Below are 26,561 nucleotides of genomic sequence, written 5' to 3'. Positions count from 1 at the left end.
TACAACAAAAGGATCAGATATCGGACTTTTCATTAAAAGTTTTCTTTCAGGCGGCACTCGTACATTCTTCTCCGACTGCGACTCACAAGCATGTAGGTGCCTTGGTGGCACTTTGTGGTCTTAGTGTGTGTGTGTACATGTGTAGTTTTCAGACTGTCGCAGTTGTCAATGAGAGGCTGACATGCAACGTATTTTTTAGATGAAAGGAAACTCAACATTTTGAAAGTCTAAAAAAACTTACATACTGTTGCGTTGACATGGATGGATATCAAAACGAATGACTAGATGACAAACGAAAATCATAAATCTGCGGTATCTAATGTTAAGACCACTTGTTGATTGCCATTTTAGGTGCTATTTTAGTATTTATCAATTAATGAAATGAACTACGGAAGACTACAGGGTAACGTTATGGCAAGAAGGATAAATCTTTAACTCAGACGAAAGTCAACCCTACTAAAGGACAGAAAGAATACATGTGAGGTAGAGAGGGAAATTCAAACTTGGTAAGCGAACTTCATTAAAATGCGATGCATTTCGACGCAATGTCCTCACGGTCCATCCTCAATTTTTTAAAGAGAGACGTTTATTGATAAAAAAAAGGAAGTCATGGGAACACGTATCCTTTTTCTGGTGATGAAGAAACGGCGGACCTGGTTTAGTGCAGGGAACACCGATAACTAACAACATCCCGACATGCCTCGCGGTGCTGATCCCTGACCCTAAATCTGAGCCCTTAAAGAAACTCTGCGGCGCTCGGAAACACCGCAAAAATGGGGCGCAGAAAACAGAGGACGCCTCAGAAAGTAGCCGAGGAGGATTCGGAAGGTAGGTATCTCATAGAAGTGTTACACCTGGCGAACTGCTGACCTAAAACAGAGAAAATACCGCCTTAATATCGGTTTGCCTGTTTAGGGTTAGGGTTTTCGTCCGCCATTTTTTCAGGGCCTGGCAATATATCATTTGTACGTTACGTGACACTTGCTGCAAATGCGCATTTCCGTTTGAAAGCTTAACTGTTGATCAGTCAATGTTTTCGAAAATTCAATTTCAGTTGCATAGCATACCAACTTTTGAATGAACTTGCAGACGGCACTACGCAGATGTAAACAAATCCATGCCGTCATGTTGGTTTTAAACTGGAGTGATGTTATTACCGTTACATTCAATATGTGTGTGAAAGGGCCCATGGGGGTTGATCATTGTTGTATGTGAGGAGGGGGGCAATAGGTTCCTTAGGTTGTCAACAACTTCAGAGAGTTTCACGTGGCCTGTTTTACAGATTGTGCACTTTGCATGTTGGTTACATTTTTCTGTCATTTAAAGTTCAGTCTGGACTGTCCCATTGTACAATATGCATCAGGAAAGTGAATGCAATGTTACTGTTATAATGTATTTTTGTAAAAGTTTATAAGGCAGGAAAAGTTAAGTTGATTAGTACTATTTAGGTCAATGTACAATTAAGATAAAGAATGTAGATAAGGTGAATATTCAAGGGTTTCCGATTGTTCCTGCCCCCCTGAAAAACTGTTGAAATGGAATAGTCCTCTACTGAATCATTGGGGACACAGGTACGCAGTACTTTGTTCACCTGGTGAAATGTTATAACTCAAGATAATATGTAAGTTGACAAGTTCAAGGTGACAGTTTTGATGAATGAGTCATTATTGTACATTTTGCCCAACAAGGCAAGTACAGGTCACAAACAATGACATGTTTATAAATGCTACATGTTGGTATGAATGTCACAGTTAGCATCTAGGTCTGCCTTCTTACTTCTTGGAAATGATGAAAATGCAGAATTGTATGGGTTTAGCTATAGTCTGTTTATCAAAATGCATGTGAGGAACCGTATCAGAAGAACGTAACTAACAGAAATATCATACAATTCCAGCAATCAAGTTGTGAAGCAAACCAAAGATCAAGTAATGTTTCTGAGATAGATATTATGTTAATCCGGAGGACGTTTCATGGAAGAATGACTTTACCAACATTCATTGCAAGACGTATGGATAAAACAGTTGCTGTGATGTGTTAGCACTGTCATCAGAGGACAGATAGCCAATTTTCCTGGTCCATATACAACTGGCTAGCTGATTGGCCTTTAACAGGTGGGTACTAGTATTCATTACTTGGAATGTACCATCTTGACAAATTTCAGGGGTGTCGCAATCCCATATTTTCTGAATCATCCATTAAGATGATCTAGATCATAAATCTTTTGTATTGATCCGTTTTGTCTATCAAAGTATCACCGTTACACATGTAAATGTAGCCTACACTATTGAAACTAATATCAATTTTACTTGTAATTGCTGTTTTTGCCTTATAGGAGGGAAAGAAAGAACAAGAGGACTGAAGACCACAAGATATAATATTGCTGAAGGACTCCAAGTCTGGGCTATTAGAGACTTTAATATCAGGCAGTATGCATCCTTCAGATAGAGGCCTTTCCCTGTTGGGGAAGGACTCAAGAAGACATGTTGTGTAAATCAATAACTGGTTGAGAATATAATAAGTGATCAGGAATCATGATCACTGGATCAAGTTAAACTTGACTCCTCAGCAGGGGACAGCATTCCATATAAAAACCTACAAGATAATGGTGGAGGAGATTCAGAGTATGGCGAGAATTAGAACAGCATGTTATGGTGACTTTGTGGGACTGTGGCAGAAAAAAGTCTCTTCACAAGGAGAAAGTATGAGAAACAATTTAGTACAATTGTGTTGCTCTCCAAAACAGGATACAGTACTACAGTACGACTATAATCTGGTCCAGGTTCAGATCTGGACCTGGACCCGATCTCTGGACTTGGACCAGACCTAGACTTGAATGTTCTGTACCATCACAGAGCTCCTACCATTAACATTGTATGAAGATATAAACATTGAATGTATCAGGGATATATATATGAACGACAAGTTAGAAGCCAATTTTAAAACTGGGAGGGATTGGAGAGCTCTTCAGCACTATGGAGATAGACAGCCCTCTCAGGCCAGCATGATTATTGTTAGAAAAGCCAACAGCAGACACAGATGTTAGTTGCAACCATCTCTTACTTCTGCAATGTACATCAACAACCAAAGGAGATGTACTTTTGCAATGTACATCCAACAAAAGACAATACATTTGTATATCCCAGATAACGCAAGGTTAAACCCCCATTCCCTTGTAAGAATATGACTCATTGAATTCCAAGTACAATGTACATTGTACTTTTTATGTCGGCTTAACTCTTTTTGCTGGATAGCAGAAACTGTTTGACTCTTTTCACTGGACTTTAGAAAATAAAACTTTGTTTACTAGAAACCTCTTGAAATAAACAATAGTCTGTTATGATATGACACTAACAGATGACATCATGATTGTAACTGAAAGTTTGTGAAAAAAGAAACGTGCACCGATTGGGTGTGTCTTTCATCACTACATACAAACAGTGAACCTTTAGATGTGACTACAATGTTGCACGATATACTTGCATCCATCTTACATGCGGTCCCACCACAGTCGTAACAAGTGTGGCACGCAATACGGTAATGAGAAAATGGCGCCATGTCAAAAAGTCCGGTCAATGCCCGCGTAAAAGCGGTCAATTGCCGTTTCAGAAAGATACAGGCATAGCCACTCACAAATACAACACTGTCTGTTACCACACACAGGATGAACATTTGTAATGGGTTGATTTGGATAATAACAGACCTTTTTGACGTTAGTAAGTCATGTGTAGGTAAATGTAACGACCACATTAGAGTTTTAACTCAATGATTAGCAATCTCCACTTAAAGATCACACAGTTAACCTAACAAACAATCACTTACATGTAGCTAATGTTTATTTTACGTTTCTGAGAGAAGAATTGGTCAGTTGTAAATTGTCGAGCAGAGTTGGACCATTTTTGCTATATTCTCATGTTGGGTCCTTTTCACTACCGCACAGCTGCGCTCATTTGCATAATATCTCACGATTCCAGTCGAAGCGCGGGACTGAGCATGTGCGCGATTTTGCGATCAGTCTTAGTCATCTACAGTCACAACATATTTTTTACGAGGCTATTTCAGAAATTAACAACATTCCAAATGATGCTTGTAAGACATTTGAAGGTATCCTAATTTCACTTTATGCATATATCATACTAGTCTATGTTGTACATACACTAGTAAATATTTTGCAGCTTTAGTTATGCACTTTTTAGAGTGTACCACAGACTATAGTACACTCAGATAACTTCTCCAGTGAGAGGTGCTGGACAGGTACGATTTCTCCACACCCATTGCGTGTCTCCTTAAACCAGACTGACCTTTACGCTTTCTCGTCCATGTCAACACCTTTATCCCATCATTCAATTTGTTTATTCACTCACAAAACAATTAGTTCCACAAGCTAGCAGACAGATTCATAACAGCGACCATTACTGCACCCGACAACCTTTAGCTTCTATACACCTTGGATGTGAAGTGAGCCCCTCATAACTCCGGAAACAGCTCTTACTTTGACAATTACAGCCTTATCTTCAAAGATGTCCCCCGCATTGACAGGCCTTAGCCCTGGCTTTACTTACAGACTTCTTATAGTTCTGACCTTAAAACCCTTAGCTACAATGTTATGCTTAAATGTGAGCCATAACAAGAACATGCTGAGACAAGCAATATTTTCCTAACTACCTACTAGGTTGGTTTGAATTCAAAATGTGATTACCATGATGAGACAGTCACCCAAGCAAATGGATTTTCTGTCGATATGCTGTACAGACTTGACTGGTTGCCATAGTAAGGAAAAACAGCATTTAAAAGAAGGACAAAAATGGGCCAAAGTCCATATATCTGCTAAATACAAGCTATAAATACATACCACTTGACCTGGCATTGACTATGGTAATTATATTTACATAAGCATGCATATAATCTATTCTTGACACAAGCCCATAGGTTTCGTAGAAATGTACTGGAAATTGTCTGTCTGAAAGCCTGTTGTTTGTTAACAAGGGATTTAGACCATTTAAAGATAATGTGACTTTTAATGCATTGATAGACCATGCACTAGGTATTTCTTTTATATAATATGTACATCAATGCCACAACATTAATGTCTTGCGTCTAAGATATTTCTGTCTTCCTCCCCCCATTACTGCCATGGTAGGGAGGCTTGGGTATTTCAAGGATCCTGTGATGTTTCTGTAAGCCATGTTCAATACCATCCTGGATGTTTACCAAATTGCTATCTTGTATTCAGCAGTACATTACAGGCACAATAAGACCCAACAGTATAATGGACATAAGGCAGTGTAAACTTATGAGAAACCTTTCATGAGGAATGGAAGAAACTAATTGCTGCAACTGCATAAAATACAGTAACTGTACCATCATTTGCCAGTTTTGATCCACTGGTTGTCCAGTTTGATTCACAAAGTCTTGCCTTTTCTCAAAGCAAACCAACCAATTTGATATTACATTTAGGAAACAAGATGTTGAGCATGGAAGAGTAGTGAAGTAACAGCAATCATTTGTCATTGTACAAGTATAGGGGTGTTGTACAACTATAGACCAGAGTAGGGCTGGGTATCGGTACAGCGTACCGGTACAAAACCGGTTTTTCTTATTGGACCGGTCCAGAAAAACCGGACCTGAAAAAATTAGGTGGACCCATCAGGCATTCACACGTTTTGGCGCTTGCAGGTAGAAGAAAATAACAAGAGTGAAGTAGAGTAGAGTTTATAGTAATTTCTACCAAGTTTTACAGCCAATCGTACAGGTGCAGTTAGCGTTGTAGGATTTTAAAAAGCCAGTGTAAGTCTAATACTACACCAAACAGATTTCTTTGTAGTGAAATGGACCATTAGTAGGAGTCATACTGAATCAGGTCCAGGTTCAGGTCCGGACCTGGACCTGATCCTCTGGACCTGAACCGGACCTGGACCTAAATTTTCTGTACCGGTACCCAGCCCTAGACCAGAGGCAAAGCTCAATCCTTTTATAAAAAAATGTCTCCATCCCTAAACATGCCATCAGTGCTACTGTCTGTACTGAAATCCTTTTATGAAGGCCCTGACACATTTACTGTACAGTTATGTATAGGTTTACAGTTATTATAGATAACTAGGACACTCGTGGGAGATAGTTGCGGATTTGTGGTACAGACTTCAAAAGTGTCATGGTCAACGGTTCTCACATACATGTACCTTTGCCACAAATGCTACAGTAGCAACCACATATTGTACTACAGTTGTTACCTTAAATGGTTTTCACAATGTTACAGGATTGGTATTGTGTCATCGTGTGGCTTTTGAAATTTTACAAGAAGGCTTACCAATCAAAAATGACCTTTTGGTCATGAAAAAGATCACCAAAATTTGAAGTGTGTAAGGCACTGCAGCTTGTATTTTCTCCAACCAGATTAGCCTAATTGTTGAGGGTGGGTACGTGTAACAAAGCCAACAAGTCTAACTCTGAGTCATGGATTAGCAATGATGTCAAGTCGATGATCCACTGTGTACAGAGAATTAGATCTCACCCAATTGTCGTCATTATCTGGGAAATGACGACAATTGGGTGGATCTTTGTTTGTGTCAGTATGTATTAACTTAAAGATACCACAGACTTTCACAAAATTAGTAAAGACGTTTTCCTCATATCTTTTCCTTCCTTTAAGTTTGCTTGTCATATATGATTGCTGAGGGATTCACATGTTGTCTATGATGTGTGTTTTAAAAGGAGGAATGATTGCATTATTATACAATGGTTTTGATACTCTATTAGTTATCCATTAAGTATTATCATTATGCGCCCAACTACAAGAGATAACAAAAAAACATTCAAAACCTTTCTACCAGCCATATCCTGTCGCTTAAACCAACTGTAATTTTAGTAAATTGTTGAAATCTGAAGGTGAGACTTTGGTCCTTGTCCTTTTGGTGGAGGCCAGGACATCAATTTAGCAGCCACTAAACTACAAAGCAGGACAGTGAATCCCTTTCAAATTTGTTATTTACAGAACCATGATGTAAACATAACAAGACCAGGGCAGGTCAAAAATCAGAAAATGCTGTGGGGAAAATGGAGCAAAAGTACTTGAGTGCAGGTGACACTTTTGATGCTTTTGACATGAAATCATGACACAAACAACCACAACAATTATCACACCTTAAGGTTTGCGTCAAAGGTCAAGGCACAGAGGACTCATGTCAATGACATGTCCACCACCCATCCCCACAAATGGCTACCCCTACCACACCTGAGATGCCTGAAATAACGAGAGAGTGATTATGGGGCCACTTATGTCAGTTAATGTGGCGTCCAAATTACATGGTGTGTGGCATAATTCTTCTTAAGCAGGAGAAAACCAAGTGTCATTAACCTGTCTGTGGCTAGAAAAAGCACCCTCTCTCTGATGTTTTTAGAGAAGAACAAACTATAGAGATTCCTCATTAGAGAACAAATGAACTTAAATGCTTTTAATGATGAATTTTTTTATAGTTCTCTTTATGATGTATAATGTATATGTACCTCAAAAGATAGCCTAACCTCTGAAACATGCTTGGCATTTGGAAAGTGAGATAAACGTAAGGTGTACACCTGAGAACAAAATCAAAGCTGCTTTTCAGAATGCACACAAGAACTCACACCCTGTTTATAAGTGTTCCCTTCCACTCAAGTTAAGCTGTGGGCACCACACCTCAGGTGAGAGGCCTCCAGGTGTGTCCTGATGCACACAGACAAAGCCTACCTCTATGATAAGGGTTAGGTTCACACCCTTTCAAAGGTCACGTCTGCTCAACGATGATTTTACTCGTCTAGTCAAGAGGAAACTCCACCTTTGTGTCTCTTGGTGAGAATAGTTAGCGTCAGGCCAAATCATCTCATCTCACGTTATGCGTCAAGTTAAGTTTAATTGATAGAAATTGATAAGGATTTTACCTTAATCCAAGAATTTGGTATCTAACTTCTAAGAAGTGTACTTTGATACCCCAGTACACATACAAGGCCTTTTCCCACCCCCTTTTTTGTGTGGAAATTTCAGTTCTTATTGTCACTATTACTAATATTAAGTGCCCTGATAGTACATGTTATATGTAGGTACATGTAGTTTTTCTTTGTATCTTACACGTATACATGGTTGTAAATTAAAGAACAAAAGAACTACACGAAAGATTGATGTTAAGTATCTAAACAAATTTGGTTTTTGGGTACTTTCTAAAAAAAATGACTGACGAGGGCGGTTACATGTGCATCCAGATCTAGAACTATCACATGATTTTGCTCAGCCCATTTGGTATTTCAGATCCGCCTTTGGATCGGATCCAAGACCGAAAAGCCACCAGTACTTTTCCTACATCAAAGAAAAGTATTTGGGGAAAGAAAATGCTTCCTGCAGCAATATTGCTATATAAGACAGTAATCATTAAATATAGAAAGGGTACATTAACGTTGCCTGGGCAATCTACAGATGTGAATATGAAGTTCAAAGCTGGTGATTTTGCTTCGTGCCACTAAATGCAAATTAATGCAGTTCAGAGGTAGCCGACCAATTATGACATGCACACACGTTTATGTGGCCCACTTAATTTCAAGGCCTATTGTGGCTATTAGAGAGACAATCGTCGTCATTGGCCACCAGACAGGAAAGAGGTGTAGTCACCTGGCCACTACGAAGAAGACACCCATCCTGTGTGCAGGGTATAAGTCATGATCAACTATCAGAGTCGCCCCTTTTCTTACTCACCGCTAATAGAACAGCAGAGCGATCGCAACCCACACTCAGCGATATCCAGTCAAAAGTAGGTCCAACGTTTGTTTCTCGTTTAAGATTATCGTTTACATGAACATTAAAAATCGGCACAGGTAGGATTTTGGTGCGAGGTACATTGTATGTGTACTACGGGAGTTCGCTTTGTTGAAATCATTGCTTGCCTGGCTAAAAGGTATTCAAATTTTCCATTCAATTTATATGAGAACAGTGTGTCTCTTGAAAACGGAACTTCCCTTTAAGTGGTCAAGCACTCAGATAAACCTTAAGTAGCGCTTAACCCTGTGAAATCCGAATTTGAGGACGTACATGTACTAGTACGCACCATCGTTCTGTTTACACACTGTGCACGTACATGTATGCTTGCATTTTACGACTTGGCGAAATGCATGCTTATGTCAAAATGGTCCAAAAAATGAATAACATGATTGTTTTTCAACACCAGTCTTTGTGTTCCTTTTCAAAATGATCTCTGAAATGGCCTTACACAGAAGACTTAGTAATATTTAGTTTAAAGTTTATTGTATTAGAGATAGAGTCGGTAATGTGCGACTACCGCTGTCGCCAGGCTTTCCACCCAAGTACAGATGGGATATTTTTTGTTTATTTTGTCCTCACAATCCTTGCTTTTCCAACTGCAGTTCACCTTAACCTTAACAAACTATTGTTGACACAGTGACCTTGTGGTTTGGGTTGTTGTCTCAGGACCTGGAGTTGAAATCTCCGACAGGCATGGATGTTGTGCCCTTGGGTAAGGCACTTCACATCGATGCCCTCACTTGGCTCAGGAGTAAATGAGTACAGTAGCACTGTCTAGCTTCAGCTTAAAGGACGTCCCTCAGATAGGACGTTAAATGGAGGTCTAGTGTTTGAGGAAAGGCACACCTAAAAGCATGTTGGAGAACAACCACTTATTGATAAGAGTAGTGGTCTATCCTCGTGTGAGTGGAGTCTGAATTTGCAGCTTGTACCGCTCGGTACAAACTTGGTGTGTTATGCCATGCAATACAAGCTTACAAACAAATAAGACAATCATTGTGTATTTGCTTTGATATTGCAGCTTGTAAGAACCGTAATAACTTTCAAACTGAGTTGCATATTTACACATAATCATTGAGGAGTACATCAAAACAGCAAATATGGGTGGAACATGTTCATATATCAGTGACTTTTAAGGATGCAGTATTCAATTTATGTTGCATAATGTTCCTTAAGTTTAGCTTTCCTATTTCAAATCAGCAAAAATCTCCTATTAATTGTCACTAAATAAAACAGAAACATCAGATTACTCGTATCCATCTCAATCACTTCAAGCATCACTCAATTGTCCTGAATATTTTCTTTCAAGAATCAAAATCAAAATCAGAACTGTCCTACAAAATGCAATGTACATTGTAATTTTATCTATACTGCCATGCAATCCCAGACCCTTTTTTCCTGTCATTGACACATACATCAAGGTCAGGCTACAACAAAAACTAGATATACAATGTTACCTAAAAAGAAACATCAGAAAAACTCCCTATTCCAATCTAAGGTTTTGTGACATGTACATCTAAGTCAGCTAATTTTGAAAAGTTGTTGTGGTTGTTTGTTAGATGTTATCCATTGCACGGGTGCAAATTAACAGCTACTGTCAGTCACCTAGCGGTCAGGGACACATCACAACAGAAGCCCATCTTACATAATACCAATACCTTCAAGTCTGTCTAGAGTAAGGTCAGTAACTTACATAAGTTGAAAAGAAGCTTTATCAACAATTATTTCAAAGCCAGGTTGGTGACCCGGTACAGTGACTGTTACAGCGTGTATCTATCTAACAAAGACTTAACCTTGCAGCTTCAATACTTCAAAGAGACTGTCACTATTCGGCACATATGCTTGCAGGCATTGTGCTACTACAAGTCATGTCTTGAAAGCATACAACAGACAGAAAGAATGTTGTGATGTTGTTGTAGGTTTCTTCAGCCCTGCCACTAATTTTGGTCTGTTCAGACTGTAATCTCAATAAATCAGTTATAGTACCAGATCGCCAGCTTTGGCACACAGTAACGTTTGGCTTACAACCACAGAAGTCAAACAAGTGACCGTACAAAGCATGAAATAAAATCTTAAAAAAGATCAGGTAGACTACAAAGGCTGCTAGAAAATTAGTCTTTTGTGTGTTTTGTCCATGCGGCAAATTAATTACCAGTTGGGAAAGAAAAGAAGCTACACAGGTCAACCAGGCCTACGGCAGAAGTGCTTGGGGCGACATGTGTATCCGACTAGCCTAAACTTGTCTAGTCTAGTCCTGACTGTACCGGCTGAATTTGGTCCAAGCCGCGCGATAAAGAGCATGCATTGGTGTGTAAAGTAAGTTGAGTTGTTCAACAACTCCAAACATAACCCACCGGCAATGGTAAGTTCATATTAATCGATACCAGTATCAAATCTTACTGATTATAGTATCTTAAAAATTAATAGAGAGACTGTGTGAATAGGAAGTAATGATTTAATGTCTGTCTGTATTTGTATCTAATATAGCCGTATAACCGCCCTTTGGCGTAACACACCAGCTTATGAAACAATGTCAAGGTCTCTTAAATGTAAATACATGATACATGCAATTTTACCATACAATATAGATTGTTCAGTACAGTCCATAGCTAAAATCATTATTGAAACATAATTATTATCATAGTAAGTTAGAGTAATCCTAGGCTTAACCTTCTTCCTATTGCCTAACTGTAAAAATCTGGTGCTATCAATTAATACCTACATTTAGTTAGCAACCTAGCTCTTATTGGGAAGACCTGACAGAAAATGTACTCTATTTTGTAAGTTATATAACTGTGAAGTTGCAGTCACAAAGCTTTAAACAAAAGTTTGAGATACTATTATCTGTACACCAAGAATCTCCAGTGAATGTTTAATTCAGTGAATATTCCTGAAAGAGTGTATTGTAATGCCATCTAACATGTACAATGTATCTATCAATCAGATTTGTACTTGATTGTGTATTTCAATGTTAAAGATTTGCCATTTATAAAGGACAATTATATATTAGTGATTAGACTGTCATGATTTAGCTGCAGCTCATAGTTTGGAATCTAAATAGCCCTGTTGCAACTTAAACCCCACTCCACCCTAACCTCTGGGCCAATTATATTAGGTTGCTAAAACCAAGTAAGATGGTACAAACCATTCAATATAATGTTACATTCTGTTGATTTACCCCATTTTCAAGGGCATTCTCCTATGATTACAATCTTAGTATTACCCGTCATGACCCATTCTCTCATACATATAACAACCTGCAACTTAAATCAGGGCCACAAAATGTAGCCAGGGTAAACACAGTGTCATTTCTTGATCCTGCATTAAAAATGTAATCATGAGCAATATGGAAAATAGTTCAACTACTTAAATTTTCTTTTGAAAGAATTGAAAGGAGCAAATCCACACAAGGTTGCAAAGCACCACAATATATTCTCAAGTATGATGATGACCTTAAAATTTCCTTTCATCCATTGATATATATGTAGCTATCATGGGGAAGTGAATTTGGACTGTTGGTATTCACTATGTTAGATTGCTTCATTCAAAAGAGACTAAATGTTTTCAGTATTGGTATGATATCAACTGGATTTTGCCTATCAGTGAATGAAAGGTAATCACTTTTGACTGTTCTATTAGACTTTGTACTGTTTAAAACCGGGTTATCAAAGTGATCATTATTTTCCCCATTGCCCTCGATATCTTTTGAATTGAAAAGCTGATTAAAGTTCTTTCCTTTATATAATGATACAATGGCATGTACGTGCAGTAGTGTGAAAATGGCTGAAAAAGCGGAGCATAACGAAAATAGTATGCGTTGCCCCTGAGTAACCCTCCCACGTGATTGTGCAGTATGCACATGCGCACGAGCGAGCTGTTGGCATGCCCTAAACACCAGCATGCTATAGGAGCGCCACAGGGGAATTCTTCCATTGTCAATCTGTCATATGACCGACTCATCTGCTTCAAGAAAAGCAGGGTCATGTTCCACTGTTTAGGGCTATACCATTCTTATCTTCACAGAGCTAATCTATGCCATATAACGGATGTTACTACCTTCCATTCTAATATATAGTAATAATGATGATTGTTTTAGATCAGTTTCCCTCTCGGCTTGAATGTGCAGTGTTACTGCTAATTCTGTTTCATTGATTTTAAAGTTTAGTCCATTCCCACAATGCGTAATATATTTCTTGCTTTTTTTTTATAGAAAAAGCATAATGGCTTAATTAGAAAATGGACCATAACGTTTTCATAGTTACTGTTACTGTACAGTAACAATAGTTACCAAAATTTCAGAAAGGGCATATCTTCAATCTCCAAGCATTGTTGAAGGCCAACTACTTTGGCCTTCAAACTAGACAGTTTTACAACACATTGTATGTACATTTTAAGGCAGGTGGGGGCAATAAAATAGTCGGGGGTCCACATAATGTAGTAGAACTTTTGTTCAGTAAATGTAGCAGCTATAACTCATCTCCAGTCTGGCACTGTGTGTTGCTTTTGTTGCTAAGCTACATGTATAACCTCAGTAGGTCAATAAACTGACATCATTCTTCCTCATTTTCTGTTCTTATATTTCACCTAGAAAAAGTACAGCACCCTTATTGTACATGTACATGTATTTGCTTGACATACCAGATCAGCAACACTTTTTCGTTTAGTGTATGAAAGAAATACTGTGGAAACAGTCCAAGTACAGAATTTTGTAAGTGGAATATTCCGTCATGCAGAAGCTCGTTAAAATACCTGCACACAATGGCAGTTATGACTGTATTCACAGACTCAGACAGAGGTAATAAATCAGCGGACAGGCCACTCCCTGCAGACAATGTGTGAGACATTTCCCTAGCCTCACCTTTACTTAGTGCTGCTCAGAATGGCTATTCCAAGGACGTATCATGCACGCTTTACTTTGTCGTGTCTCTTGAAAAGAATGCCTAGATACAAGTATTAGTACGTTTGCCTTCACCAAGGATGCTCGTTTAGAAGTTTTCACCAGATACATGTTATACATCCTGTAATACATGTACATGTATGTAAAAGAGTCATCACCTAATTTAGCTACTTCATAGACTCTGTATGGGCCCTGTTTTTCCATGATTTCCTGTCTGTTCCAAAGTTGAAAACAGCAATTTATGAAAGGTATTTGTTAGTATGCCAAATGACAGAAAACATGAATCTGTACATTTTTGTAAGACTTATAAAAATTCACATTTCCATAGGAGACATGTGATGCTTGATATTCTGTAAATCAATTGGTTCATTGAAATTTGAAAGAAAAATTAAGAAATCAGTTGACTCTAATTTTCAATGAAGTTATCAGGAAGGTTTTGTCACTCACAATTTGCCTGTGTTATGATATTACTCTTATCACCTGATTGACAGGACTGCTTGTGATGATTAGCTCTTGTAGGACTAATGTGTTTGGAAGAAACAATAACAGAAAAGTGAAAGGAGGGTCATGTTGTACATTCAGAATGTAATTAAAACACACAAAGTAAATCTACTAAATAACTGGCAGTTGAGAGAAGAATTGTACAATAGTGAGTCAACATTCTTGCCTGTCAGTCATTCCTGTTTTCCCCACCTGGCGATAAACAATCAATGATCAACTTACAAGATACAATCATCACATACACGTCATTTGTATGACCTTACGGGTATCTGTAGGATGTGGCTCAGTGAGTTTTTGTTGCTTAATCTGTCGCCCCCAAAGGGCACTGATGTTAAACACTAGTCCATGACGTAGTACCAGGTGAACTTTCTTTTGTTCATGAAACCTTCTGACAAATTAGCTTCCGCTGGCCCTGCTAGGGTGGACGCAGGCCTGATCCAATCTTCTTTAATGTCGTCACAGGATAAACATCTAGAGCTCCGGGTGGCATCAATTGTTTGTGTCCTTACGTCACCTACTTTTCTATCACTGCCCTTCACCGTAAATAAGAGCAAAGTTCTCGTAGACCAACTCACTCTTCTGATGTAAATCAAGTTCATTCTACAAACGTTATTTGGTAAACAAGTAAGCAGAACACAAACAAATCTTGGTACTACTTTATAAAATGTATGTGTAAACAAAACTCTTACAAAACTTTTTTAAAACTTAAAAGATTGCAGACTGATCAGATGTAGATGAGTAGTAGCAGTTACTAGTAACTATCATATAATGTTGATGTGTTTTTTAATCTTTAATCTGGATTTTAACAAACTCGTCTGAATTCTTCCCCACTGCAGGTGAGTCACAGTCAGCTGATCCATCCAGAACTCCACAGACAAACACAGGAAGACGCAGACGGCAGACAAAAAGGGGAAACACCTCAGGAAGGGAGGGTCACCCCACCCTACTTTCACAACAGGAAGCACCCACACACATACCGGTAAAGAAAGGAGAAGACCCCAAACAATTCCTCGCTTTTACAAACAATGAGCCTGACGACTGTCTAGATAGTGGTACAGAAGCCGATTCAGAAGACAACGGTGAAGACGCGATGTACGCATACTTTGGAGGTGTGGTTTACCCGGCAGCCTGGAACGCTCACTGGCCGCCCAGCCAGGTGGGTAGGAGGATCCCCGTAGGACAGGATGTGAGAGTGAAGCAAGAACCGAGAGGGACAGACGACTGGAAGTATGGCCAGTACACAGCTCATGTCAGCAGTTATCCCATTCCTTCATCAAACATGGTGAGAGACATGCCGAGACTCCAGTACAACATGCTGCCAGGGGGTGTGAGCGTCATGGCCTGCCAAGCAGAACCACCAAAAACAGATCCCCCAAGGCCGTGGTCATTAGCGCTCACAGCAACAGCAAACCGGATGGCACTTCACGACTCCGACCCTAGCTCACAACAAACAAACAGAGTTTCTTTGGGATGGGGTTTCCCCACGAATCTCCCGCACACAGCGATGTACATGTACAGGAACAACCTGACAGGCGCAGGATCTGCCTCTGAGGGGCACAAAGAAAGTGGCACACACAGGGCATCACCGTTGAGAATACAGGAGGTCACTGATGAAAATCTGAGCAACTGTTCATTAGATAATGGTCAAAAAGGCTGTTCCGGCAATGCATCACCTGTCACAAACTGTAAGGACGGCTCCACAGCTGTTGTGCACATTCCACCCTTTGCTGGAGCCGTTCAGTTTCAACCGGTTCCCATCAAAGAAGAGACTATGGACACATGCCATGAGGATGTAATGGAGGAGGAGACACCTCTGGACTTGAGTCAATCCTCTTCTCTGAATGGATCCCAAAACATTGAGATAGGAGATGGAAATGAGACATACAGTGGAGAAACAGAAAGCCTGAGCCCACATGTTTTTTCACCAAAGATGCACACAAAGTATTCCTACCATGAGACAGATGAAGGCGAAAAGGTCTTCAACTGTCCAGAGTGCAATAAGGTCATCAAGAACCACGTTGCCCGTCACTTGAAGACCCACACTGGAGAGAAGAAGTACCAATGCCACCTGTGTCCATACTCAACAGCCAGAAAGGACAACCTCCAGCAACACATGGCCACCAGGTACCACCGTGAAGTTTTGGGGGAAAGTCCAACATCCTACTCTGACATGTTAAAGAAGTATTCATTCCTGATGAACACAGCTGACAGAAGGGAGTTGGAAGAGACTGCAGATAAAACAGGTGGAGACAAAGACAACATGAGTAGGACCTATACAGCAGAACCTGTGGCAATGGAAGTAGAGCTTTCATCAGAAGATGCTGAAACAGGAAATAGACAATCAAGAGAACAAGAAACACAGCCAGGGGACCAGACAGCCACAGGCAACCTTGTACATTCCAGCAATGAAGTAAGCGGTGCTTCCACAGAAGCAAGGATTGGCACACTTCAGCAACTTAGAAGTTTTCTTCTTGGACAATCTAGTACAGTTAAGACAGAAGAAGACAGTGAACATCAGACAGAAGAACACAGACAAGAGGAGAATACTACTGCAACAAGTGATTCCATCCAACCTTATAAAACTCATGTCAAAGATGCTGCAAAGGTACCAGGAAACAATAATGAGCCAACAACTCTAACCGTCAATAAAGTCACCACCTTTTCTTCTCTCAACTTTCCAAACTTCACAATGGAGACATCAGACACATCTGGTACAAGTAGCCCAGAGGACGGCTCCTCTTCCAGCACCTCCGAGGAGACCACCGAGTTCCTTAAAGCTGCGGAAGCCTTTGCACTCTGCAAGTCGGAAGAGGGAGGGCTGCCCGTCTTCAGATGTACCCTCTGCAACAAGAGCTTTCCCCGAAAGCAAAGCTGGAATCGACACATGAAGCTGCATGTAGGGAACAGAAAGTACAAATGTGAGCTCTGTTCTTACAGTGCGAAGGCCAAGAGAACATTGGAACAACACATGGCAGTGCATAAGCTCAAACCGTCAAACCCCATCGAACTGATGAAGTTCATCTCTCCAAAACAGGGGTCTGCAGAGGCCGACCAACTGCAGGCAGATCCAGCGAGTATAGTGGACGTTGTTGAAGAGAATGGAACTAGTGCAAAACACTACCACTTCCAATGCCAAGTGTGCCAGTTTGTGTCCTCGAGCAGTCTGAAGTTCAGCGGCCACATGCACCTGTACCATGAGAGAGAGCAGTGGAAGTTTCAGGTGCAGTGCAATTTCTGCAAGTCGACCTCCAAGACTGAAGAAGACATCAAGCAACACCTCTTCAAGAATCATGGAATCCGGCAGAAGCCACTGGACAGGTGAGATACATCAGAGCATTTAGAGGTCTATAACTGAGACTACTGTAGTAACAGTTCAGCAGAAACAATGATTTTTCTTCCTTGCAGAAATCTCTAACAATGAAGCCCTTGAATAAACCTGACATAACTTTAAAGTCACTTGAAAAATATCCTAACAACTTAGTAACAAGTAATGTACTTGTAGATGTAAGGTCCACTTTGAGAAGTCATTTAGCATTACTGAATATACCATGGTGTACAAAGTGTTCTTACCATTCAAAAAGATCAATATCAGAAAAGACAGTTGTTGGATTACCTTGGGATACAGACATCTAATGTGAAACATATCTTTAACTATTACCAGGTTCACATTGGCACAAGAAGTGATGAGCGAACCTGAGCTGTTCTCCTGCACGCTGTGCAACTTTGTGACCAAGATGAAGGCCAAGTTCGAGGCCCATCTCCTCGTCCACTACACGGCCAAGATGTACCAGTGCAAGAAGTGCCACAAGTACTTCAAGACCCCGCAGGAGCTCAGCGAGCACCTGGCGACGATGCACGTGGACACGAGGCACAACTGCGACAAGTGCAGCTACGGCACCAACCTCATGTCCGCCCTCAAAGCCCACATGCTGACCCACGGGAAGGAAGAGTTCAAGTGCCGCATCTGCCGCCACACCACCGACACCAAGCTGGGGCTGAAGATGCACGTGTCACAGCAGCATCGCTACGGCAACCTGTACAGGTGCAACACCTGCGGCTACCTGGGCAAGACGGCCAACAAACTGATCGACCACATCAGGACACACACCAAGGAGAAGCCCTTCAGCTGCAAGCTGTGCAAGTATGCATGTTCCAGGCAGGACAACCTGGCCATTCACATGAGGGTCCACAAGAAGGATACAGTGTACGACTGCCCCAAGTGTGACTTCCTCACCCTTTCTGTGGCAGAGATAGAAGCTCACCACAAGACTCACACCTGGAACAGAAGTGCCACTAAAGTTGCTGTCAAACATATGAAATATGTCCTTACTGACAAGAAAGAGCCCAATATGCAGATGAACTATGTGGAACCTGAGAAGAAACAGCCTATGCTGGTCCAAAATACAAGCCATGACACTGACAACAATGAAGAGCCTATAAAAGTGCAAAACATAAGCTATGACACTGACAAGAAAGAGCATACACTGGTGCAAAATATACGCTATGACACGGACAAGAAAGAGCCTATAAAAGTGCAAAATACAAGCTATGACACTGAAAAGAAAGAGCCTTTGCTGAACAAAAATGCAATATATGTGGACACTGACAAGGAAGAACCTAATATGGAGATGAAATATACAAGCTATGTGGAGACTGACACTGATAGGAAAGAGCCAATGCACATAGAGGAAGTTGAAACTGCGACGGAGGTTGAGGCTGCAACAGCAAAGCCTGTACAGCAACCTTGCTGATGACATGCACACCAAACATGTAGGTCTACAGCATATGTTAAGTACATGTATGGCCATGCTTTAAAGGGAGAGGCAACCAAAATACCCTTGACATGAGAGACATGTATACAAGTGACGATATCCAAACGATACAAATCGTTCCCCACAAGACACAAGAGTAGTTTTGTTCAGAATGTGAGAGGGTGGGGAAAAGAAGATATTTTGTCAGATGTAATGGCCTTTAGCAAGAAGAGCATTCAGAATGGCAATAGCAGCTGCTCCATCAAAAATATGCAACCAGTATTTAATGTACATGTAAAGAGGAAGTCCTAAGACTTATAGATCATAGATTTATGACTAGGTAGCCAAACTGTTCAACAAAATGTGGAAAAATCTAAATACACTGTAGTTGGTGGCAGGGTCCATATTAATGCAAGGCAGCTATGCAATGGTATAAGTAGGGTTTAATCAGTGTATGTGTAAATACTATATGTTTGTATGTTTGTGTTTGTGTGTTTTGTAAATTGTTTAAAATGTGGGAAGAACAAGGTGTTAGTCACTAAAAATGCTATTAGAAAACTTAGTTACAGTATTTTGGCTGGCACTTTCCACAGAGTTAGAGCTAAATGTGCAGAAGGGTAGAAATACACATTCAACATTGGGCCAATGACCTTAGATACATTTTGTAGCATGTGCATGTATACTTGATGAAGATAGGTTGAGTCATCTTAACAGTCACATCAAAAACTTATCAGACATCTGATGGCTTAAACTGTAAATTGTAATTGGTTTCATAGGGTGGCACATTGGGTAGGCTGACTCAGTCATGATTGAAGCAAGCTTCCACTGGTCTTGAGACAGAGGCTCAATGAGCCCCTGACAGCAAAAGTTTGTGTACCACAGGCTAGCACATACATCAGGGTACTGATCATTGATACTACCAGTACACTGTCTGTCAAAAACCAGACAGTTTTATATCAGCACACTGCACTTCATCAACACACAGATCAAATACTTTTATGTACTAAATCAAGTGTGCAATCTTCAAAACATCAAATTGGATGAAAACGTTTGACGATCGTTTTCCCGCTACTGTTACTCGACAATAGAATCAGTTCAAAGTGAGTTAGCCCATAACCTCTGCCCCTATCCTTGCTCAGTACAGTGAACACTTGATAGAACATTGGCCCCGGCAGGCAAGATGAAAAGAGTGGGGTCACAGGTCACCCTTTCAACAGGGAGCTATTGTTGCATCAGACGTCGATGCCCTTGTATAAAAATTTGCTCCTGGCCACTGACCTCCAGCGTTTCTGCTTTATTAGAGATAATAAAATAATTGGTAGCCTTCAAATTAACACCGGTTAGGTTTACTGACCTGTTGTTTAAGTTGCATGTCTGTCCCCGGCCATTGTTTGAAAAGAGGTTTTTATGTTCAGCAAAACAATGATTGTTTCATGTTGTTATGTTACTGAGAGATGTAAAACAATCCATGTGAGTCTTGTTATTGTGGGTAAAATCTCAGATATCATTATAAGGTGAAAAAGGTTTATTACACTGTACTGCACAGTATGTGTGTATGTTACTTGAAACTACATGACATGTATTCTAGCAGAAAAACCAAAGATGTACATTTTTTCAGATTGAAGATTTGTAATTTCATATAGATTTATTCCAATCTAAATGATAAATTTTGTAGTGTAGGTTTCTTGTATTTTGATGCCAGTACTAGTATAGATATCTCTAGATTTGGTGTTTTATAGCATCATGTCAAAATGTCAGAGTTATAACAATTCTAATGCTTTTCATACCTATAAAATCATGACAAAAAATCAGTACTTTCTAGTGCAATGTAAAATTTGCAATGTAAAAGTTGAATTGTGGAAGTGTTAAGGTCTCAGGATATATGACTATTATCACATGATAAGTGTAGATTAGTGTTATCAAATCATACAGCATTGCCTTCAGAAAAGGGGATTTGGTAGAATGGTACTTCAGTTGCTATATAAGAATCAAATATTTGCATCACTTAAAGCATAACAAGGTGATAGTTAATATGAATGAAATAGTTTGAATGGAGTGTGACTCTGAGAAAATTGTTGCATTAGTTATTTAGAGCTCCCATTCAAATTGTTAGTATTGTTACCCCTGTGCACAGTCAAACAAGTACAAGTGACCAACTCTACAGAAGTAGCCTCCATAGCAGGCTCTCTGGGCCTTTATGTTCCCATTTATTGGTTTCCGTCAACACAAACGACCCAGTATTAAGAGCCAGCAAAAGTGTTCTATAAGCCCGAAAAAATTGAAAAAGGCCCAGAGAGCCTGCTATGGAGGCTATACATGAACCTGGCCAATGTGACCACTTTTCGCCCATTGACACTTGTCTATAGTAAAATATTGACATAGACCAAATCTTATTACTAATATTAGTCCTCTGAAGAGTGGTCCTCTTGGGCACTTTTGACTGTGTCTAACTTTCTGTCATCTACACAAATTCTTGATCGTGTTTTCCTAGATAAAATAACTGTCATAACAGACCCCATCTGCGCTCTTGGAAATTTTTCCAAAAAAATGCAAGCATTTTAAGCAAATTGGACTTACAAAAAAAAGTACAAAATGGGTACTCTTTCTGTTCATGATCATGAAAGGCATTTTTTGAAAAGATAGCTCTAAAACAGAGGGCAATACTGTATGACAAACTTAGATAGACATGCAGTCACTGTGTAACTATAGGAGTCGAGTTATTTGTTGCAAATTATTGAAAGTCTTTACTGATATCACTGAAAATGTTGCAAATAGTGGTGTAGGGAGTTGTGTAATTTACTTTATTTTATGATATGCATCATTATGCATAGGCAAGATAGAGTTGAACAACCATAGAAGGAAACAAAGCCATAATTTTCCTGATATATTGTTTGTTCATATTGTAACATACATTGTTATACATTACCCTGACCAGAAGTTTTTACAGTCAGGTTAAAAAAAACATCAAATTTTGCTCTCTTTGCTCAAGAGTGAAATTAGTAAATTTAAGACAGGTCATTCTGCAGAAGAATTCTGTTCTGTTCTAGATATTATAGTACATTTTGGTTAAGGGTATGTATATCTTAAACCATTTTTCACACCCAAGGTCAAAATAAGAGCTTTCTGGTGGGCCAAGCTACTGTTTTCTTGTTCTGTTCTAAAAAAAGGGTTTGTGTGTAAACTGAACGTTACACGGAACAGTTTCATAACTATGACCCTATCAGCGTATTATGATAATTATTACATGTATCTGATTTTTATGAAGCAAAAAAATTACAATCAACGTAAAAAAATGAATATCAGATTCTGTATCACTCTCAGTGTAATTGTATCAGTGCAATTTATGACTTTGTTTAACCAATTAGATGAATACTGCAGCCAGTGCTTTCAAAATGAAACAATGTAACATTCCAATATGGTGTTCAGTGCTTTTATTTTCCTAATAAAGCAGCAAGTGTTGTAGAAGAACAGTGACTGAAGTCTCTTTCTGTCTCCATTGTTTTGATGACATTTAACATTTGATGCTGTTTATCGTGACCAAAGTTCACCACATTAAATAAGGTTCGGCTCACATTGTCACATCGTTACTGTTGGCTAGAAAAATCCCACGGGAACGTTCTGATATTACCTCTAACTGGTGCTGAACTTTTATATACGTCAAAAGGTACAATCTTCTTGTCACCTCTGACACCAGTTTCCATTGTTGTCTAATCCACATAGTTAGCAATGTTGACATCTCGGTTATTCACTCACCCATAAACAGAGTTAAGAAGAACTGTTGACTGAACCCTGTGAACAATTATGGGAGGGGGGCAGTTCAAAAACATCCCAAGACATGGCTGGGGATAAAATTCGGATAGCTGGAAGAAAACCAAAGAAACTGAAGCCCTCCTCCTGTAATATGACCATGAAATTAAAACCACTGAACTGTCTCTATTCAAACAAGATATAGGTGAGAAGAAATTCTGTACATTTTATATGCTCTGAGTCTGAAAGATTTACTTATAGGTACAACTTTTCCTGTTCCTCCCACGGTGTTGTTACTTCTGTTCTGCCAGCATCTGCAGGGCTTTGGCCACCTGGTCAGATGACATGTTGGACAGGGGGAGGTTCCGCTCTCTTCCAAACTCTACAGGTGAAATATAATATTGTTGCTCTTAACATGACATGAAGCAGTGTAACAAAACACAGAATATTAGGAATAGCAATGACATTTACTTGAATCTGCCTCCATACATGTGCAGGTATTTATTAGGCCCTATTTTCTTGATATGTCTTTTACAATTGGGGCTGAATTTACCTCTCTGCTGTAACCATTACATAAAAACATTGCAACCTGGTATCTATATAGAATTTATGAAGATGCAAGGGATGTGCGATAATGTGTATGGCAGAAAGAAGAAACTAGAGTATTACCAAGAAGTTAATACTTCAAAGGAGGAATGTGTTGTACACCTGATACTAGTAGTTTTGTTTAGAAGCAAGAAAGACATATTCTTAGTAAAGCAAAGGACAAGATCTAGCTATAGCTTTATACGTACCAATTATTACAGAAATCTACAAACAGTTGAAAACAGACAGACCCAGGTACAATGTACCTCCAGTAGGTCCATCTGTTTTCAACTGTTTGTACAATGTATAAAACAAGAGTACAGTCTAACCATATCTAGCCCAGACTTTTGGTTCCACCCCGCTGCACTCTCTGATGAGGAAGGGGAACTGTGGGTTGCTCTTCTTCAGGTCAACATAGTGATTCTCAACAAAGTCCCTGTGTGTGGTGTAACAAGAGAGGAAAATGTTCACTCAGATCATAATACGTTAAGGTTGCACTAATTTCTGGTAGAAATGACCGATAAACTAATGTCACTTCATACATACAAGTGAGTTGCAAAGATATATCATCCGGGCTCGAAATACCACCTGCATATGCAGGTTAGTGCAGATAAAATTGGAGCTGTGCAGGTATTTCTGGTGTCTACCTGCACCTATGCTGCACTAGTTCATGTACTGGGTTTTATACATAAATGTCATATGATGTAGGTATATGTGGATTGCTATTACTTGTATTAGCTGCATTGAATGTTACCACCTACAAACAAAGTATAAAGGAAAAGAATAGTAATGGTTCCTGAACAATTTTAGTATAATCCATGCTTCCTACATTCAGAGTGGTGCAGGTAAATTTGTCTGGTGCAAGTAATTTCCAATGTTACCTGCACCAGTGCAGGTATGCAGAAAAGCATATTTCAATCCCTGTATCATAGTCCTGTTACAAAACTGAACTGGGCCCAACCTGCTCGGACAGTGACCTAATAGAGGCCAACAAGGCAGCCCGCTGCTAGATAAGGAGATGGAGCGACAAGATATGATGATGATGATAGAAAAGTTATAGTGTGCAGATCAGATCTTGATTGTAATGTAAGCCTTCATTAAAAGATCCTGACTGAGAAGATCCTGACTGAGAGGAAGAAAAAAGTGACCACACTTATTTGCACATCACTAGTACAACAATTACAACTCAATACAGTGTATTTCCGTTTTCTGTAATGAACGTATTTGATACCTTTAACAATAGTACTCAGAGCATGTGTTTTTAGACTAGAAATTGCAAGTTACTAGTACTATTTTCTTCAATCTCAGACCTACGGGCCTGCAGCTGGCTATTTCCAGCTCTGGCTATATCGGTTCAAGCAAGACAATCATCCAGACAATACGTTGCGTGTGAAGACATTGGGTGTTCCGCGATTTCGCTCCATTAAATTTTACCCCTCAACAGCTGAACAAAGTCGGCACATCTCCTGTAAGGGCCGCAGCAGATGAGTCATGGCTAACAAGATTAACTGTGCAGAGTCTGAAGTGCGGTTGAGAGTTAATTCAAGCAGTTAGTTACTGAACATTTGTCATCCAACTACTAGTACCGATTTACACTGTAGGCAATCCCAACTACACTGTAAATTTTGCCGTGAGAGGAAAATGTCTACTCTCCAAGCAGAGGATTAGTCGCGAAGATATAGTAGTACTAGTCAAGATTTTTATCAGCTCGCTCTGAACTATGAATGAATATGTCTGAAATGATGTAGCCTTGGAAATGTTTATGGCATGTACAAGATGTCAGCTTTATTGTTTGACCATGAGTTTCCTCACCTGTCTGCTTGATGTAAATTCTACATGTGGTCATGCTGAGATGATGCCAATTAAGTTTAACGGCTTTTCGCTAATTGATTAGGAATTTCCCTGGGGTAATGACCTTTACTTAGGTCTGCTGTGCCTTCTGGCAACACCTATAAAAAGGAACTGTCCCAATTTCTGGGACAAAGTTGAACAGGTCTAACTTTGTTCCCTTTAGTCTGCCCCCGAAGGTCATTACCCGGGCCGCCGTTTATCAAACGTTTGACGGTGACGATATTTGCGTCGCCCCCCAAAAAATGTTGGCAGGTAGCGACCTTTAGGAGCGGATGAAAGCAAACAAGGCTGGACTCCAGGCAATCAATCACACAATTATAATCAGAGTCAAACCTGCCCAAAAAGACCACTCAGGATCAATGAAATTTGGTCTATGTAGATCTATATAGGCACTTACTGTAGATGGGATTCTTAATGCTTGTGTCATTTTTTGCAGAAAATATATCTTATCCCAGGTGATAATAACTAAAAATAACTTGCTATTAGTATTATGTAAACAAGTACACACGTGTATCCTGAATCAAAGTTTACAAAATTAACAAACTATTATTAGTATTAAGCCTTAAATGTTTTATGATTAAAACTGAGAACCAGGAAACACAAATGGAAGTTGTACAACCACGAAGAACTGCATTTTGTATAGTATGTACATTTGTACATGAAGCACAAGGGATAGGTAAGAAGACAGAACAAAACTTTTTTGTGGTGGTTTTGAATCTTTTGACACTGCAAACATACATTTGTAAAACCATCATGAATATTTCTGTAGTACTAGTTGTTATATATCTAACACTAGGTAATGATATGTTAGTTGTTGAAAAAATGTGCCAGATTTCCATCTCTTCAAGGTTTTATTTCTAATTGTATTGACATTTTATTCATGTTTACTTCATAATCATAGTAATAATAGATGAACCACCCAAATAAATTGGTAGGGGGCGCTTATAGACAAGGAGACTGAGATGAGGGACCCAGATATTCATGGTACATTCTTTTTTTACAGTAAACCATACATCAAAACACGTAGGAATTTAACTCGGATATTTCAAACACTCACAGAACAACTTGTTACAAATTTAAAGATCATGTATTAGTAGTGTGACCTTGTGCATAAATTCACGAAGACAAAATATTGTGATGGGGGAGGGGGGTGATATTTCATCGTCTTTTCTTCCAGATATCAGTAACCTTAGACAGAAATGATAATGTTGACAGCTGCATGAATACCTTACCTCACGCCCTGACTTGCGGCTGATCTTTGGCAAAGATGAAGACGAAGTTCTTTGAGATGTTTTGGAAAAGGGGACATCGCTCGGACAAGGTTGGCAGCCATCTTGAAAGTTGACAAGACCACAAAGGTTATGTAAGTGACTTAGTTTATGAGTTACTACAAATAAAATTTGTCTATGTCGTACATTCTATAATTTATATAGTGTATTGTATATATTAT

The 26,561-nt window shown here is 39.5% G+C and overlaps 2 protein-coding genes across 3 annotated transcripts; one reads left to right on the top strand and one right to left on the bottom strand.

The window, feature by feature from the left end:
- The first annotated feature begins 682 nt into the window (after window positions 1–682).
- Window positions 683–22,109, top strand: LOC118418767 (zinc finger protein 473-like). Of its 2 annotated transcripts, none has more exons than XM_035824797.1 (3): window positions 683–828; window positions 15,014–17,495; window positions 17,839–22,109. In XM_035824797.1, the coding sequence occupies exons 1-3, from the start codon at window positions 774–776 to the stop codon at window positions 18,926–18,928; spliced, it is 3,627 nt and encodes a 1,208-aa protein (XP_035680690.1). In that variant the 5' UTR covers window positions 683–773; the 3' UTR covers window positions 18,929–22,109. The 2 variants fall into 2 exon arrangements, with proteins under 2 accessions (XP_035680690.1, XP_035680691.1); XM_035824798.1 differs by lacking the exon at window positions 683–828 and adding an exon at window positions 7,492–8,771.
- Window positions 22,110–22,344: 235 nt separating this feature from the next.
- On the bottom strand, window positions 22,345–26,492 carry LOC118418779 (NADH dehydrogenase [ubiquinone] 1 alpha subcomplex subunit 2-like). The gene is made up of 3 exons (XM_035824816.1): window positions 26,344–26,492; window positions 23,590–23,696; window positions 22,345–23,057 (listed from the first exon to the last, which is right to left on the bottom strand). The coding sequence occupies exons 1-3, from the start codon at window positions 26,442–26,444 to the stop codon at window positions 22,969–22,971; spliced, it is 297 nt and encodes a 98-aa protein (XP_035680709.1). The 5' UTR covers window positions 26,445–26,492; the 3' UTR covers window positions 22,345–22,968.
- Between the last annotated feature and the right edge of the window lie 69 nt (window positions 26,493–26,561).

This window comes from Branchiostoma floridae, chromosome 7 (genome assembly GCF_000003815.2).
Source record: "Branchiostoma floridae strain S238N-H82 chromosome 7, Bfl_VNyyK, whole genome shotgun sequence".
In the NCBI taxonomy this organism is placed as follows: domain Eukaryota; kingdom Metazoa; phylum Chordata; class Leptocardii; order Amphioxiformes; family Branchiostomatidae; genus Branchiostoma; species Branchiostoma floridae.
Note: the sequence above shows the minus strand (reverse complement) of the source record. Positions and strands in the feature narration are given on the sequence as shown.

Bases quoted from the DNA above. Each gene is read 5' to 3' on its own strand.
- LOC118418767 (XM_035824797.1), top strand. From the start codon at position 774: ATGGGGCGCAGAAAACAGAGGACGCCTCAGAAAGTAGCCGAGGAGGAT. The intron at 829-15,013 runs GTAGGTATCTCA...TCCCCACTGCAG, and splicing joins AGCCGAGGAGGATTCGGAAG to GTGAGTCACAGTCAGCTGAT. The intron at 17,496-17,838 runs GTGAGATACATC...AACTATTACCAG, and splicing joins CGGCAGAAGCCACTGGACAG to GTTCACATTGGCACAAGAAG.
- LOC118418779 (XM_035824816.1), bottom strand. From the start codon at position 26,444: ATGGCTGCCAACCTTGTCCGAGCGATGTCCCCTTTTCCAAAACATCTC. The intron at 23,697-26,343 runs GTAAGGTATTCA...CACCACACACAG, and splicing joins GCCGCAAGTCAGGGCGTGAG to GGACTTTGTTGAGAATCACT. The intron at 23,058-23,589 runs GTTAGACTGTAC...TTTCACCTGTAG, and splicing joins AAAAGTCTGGGCTAGATATG to AGTTTGGAAGAGAGCGGAAC.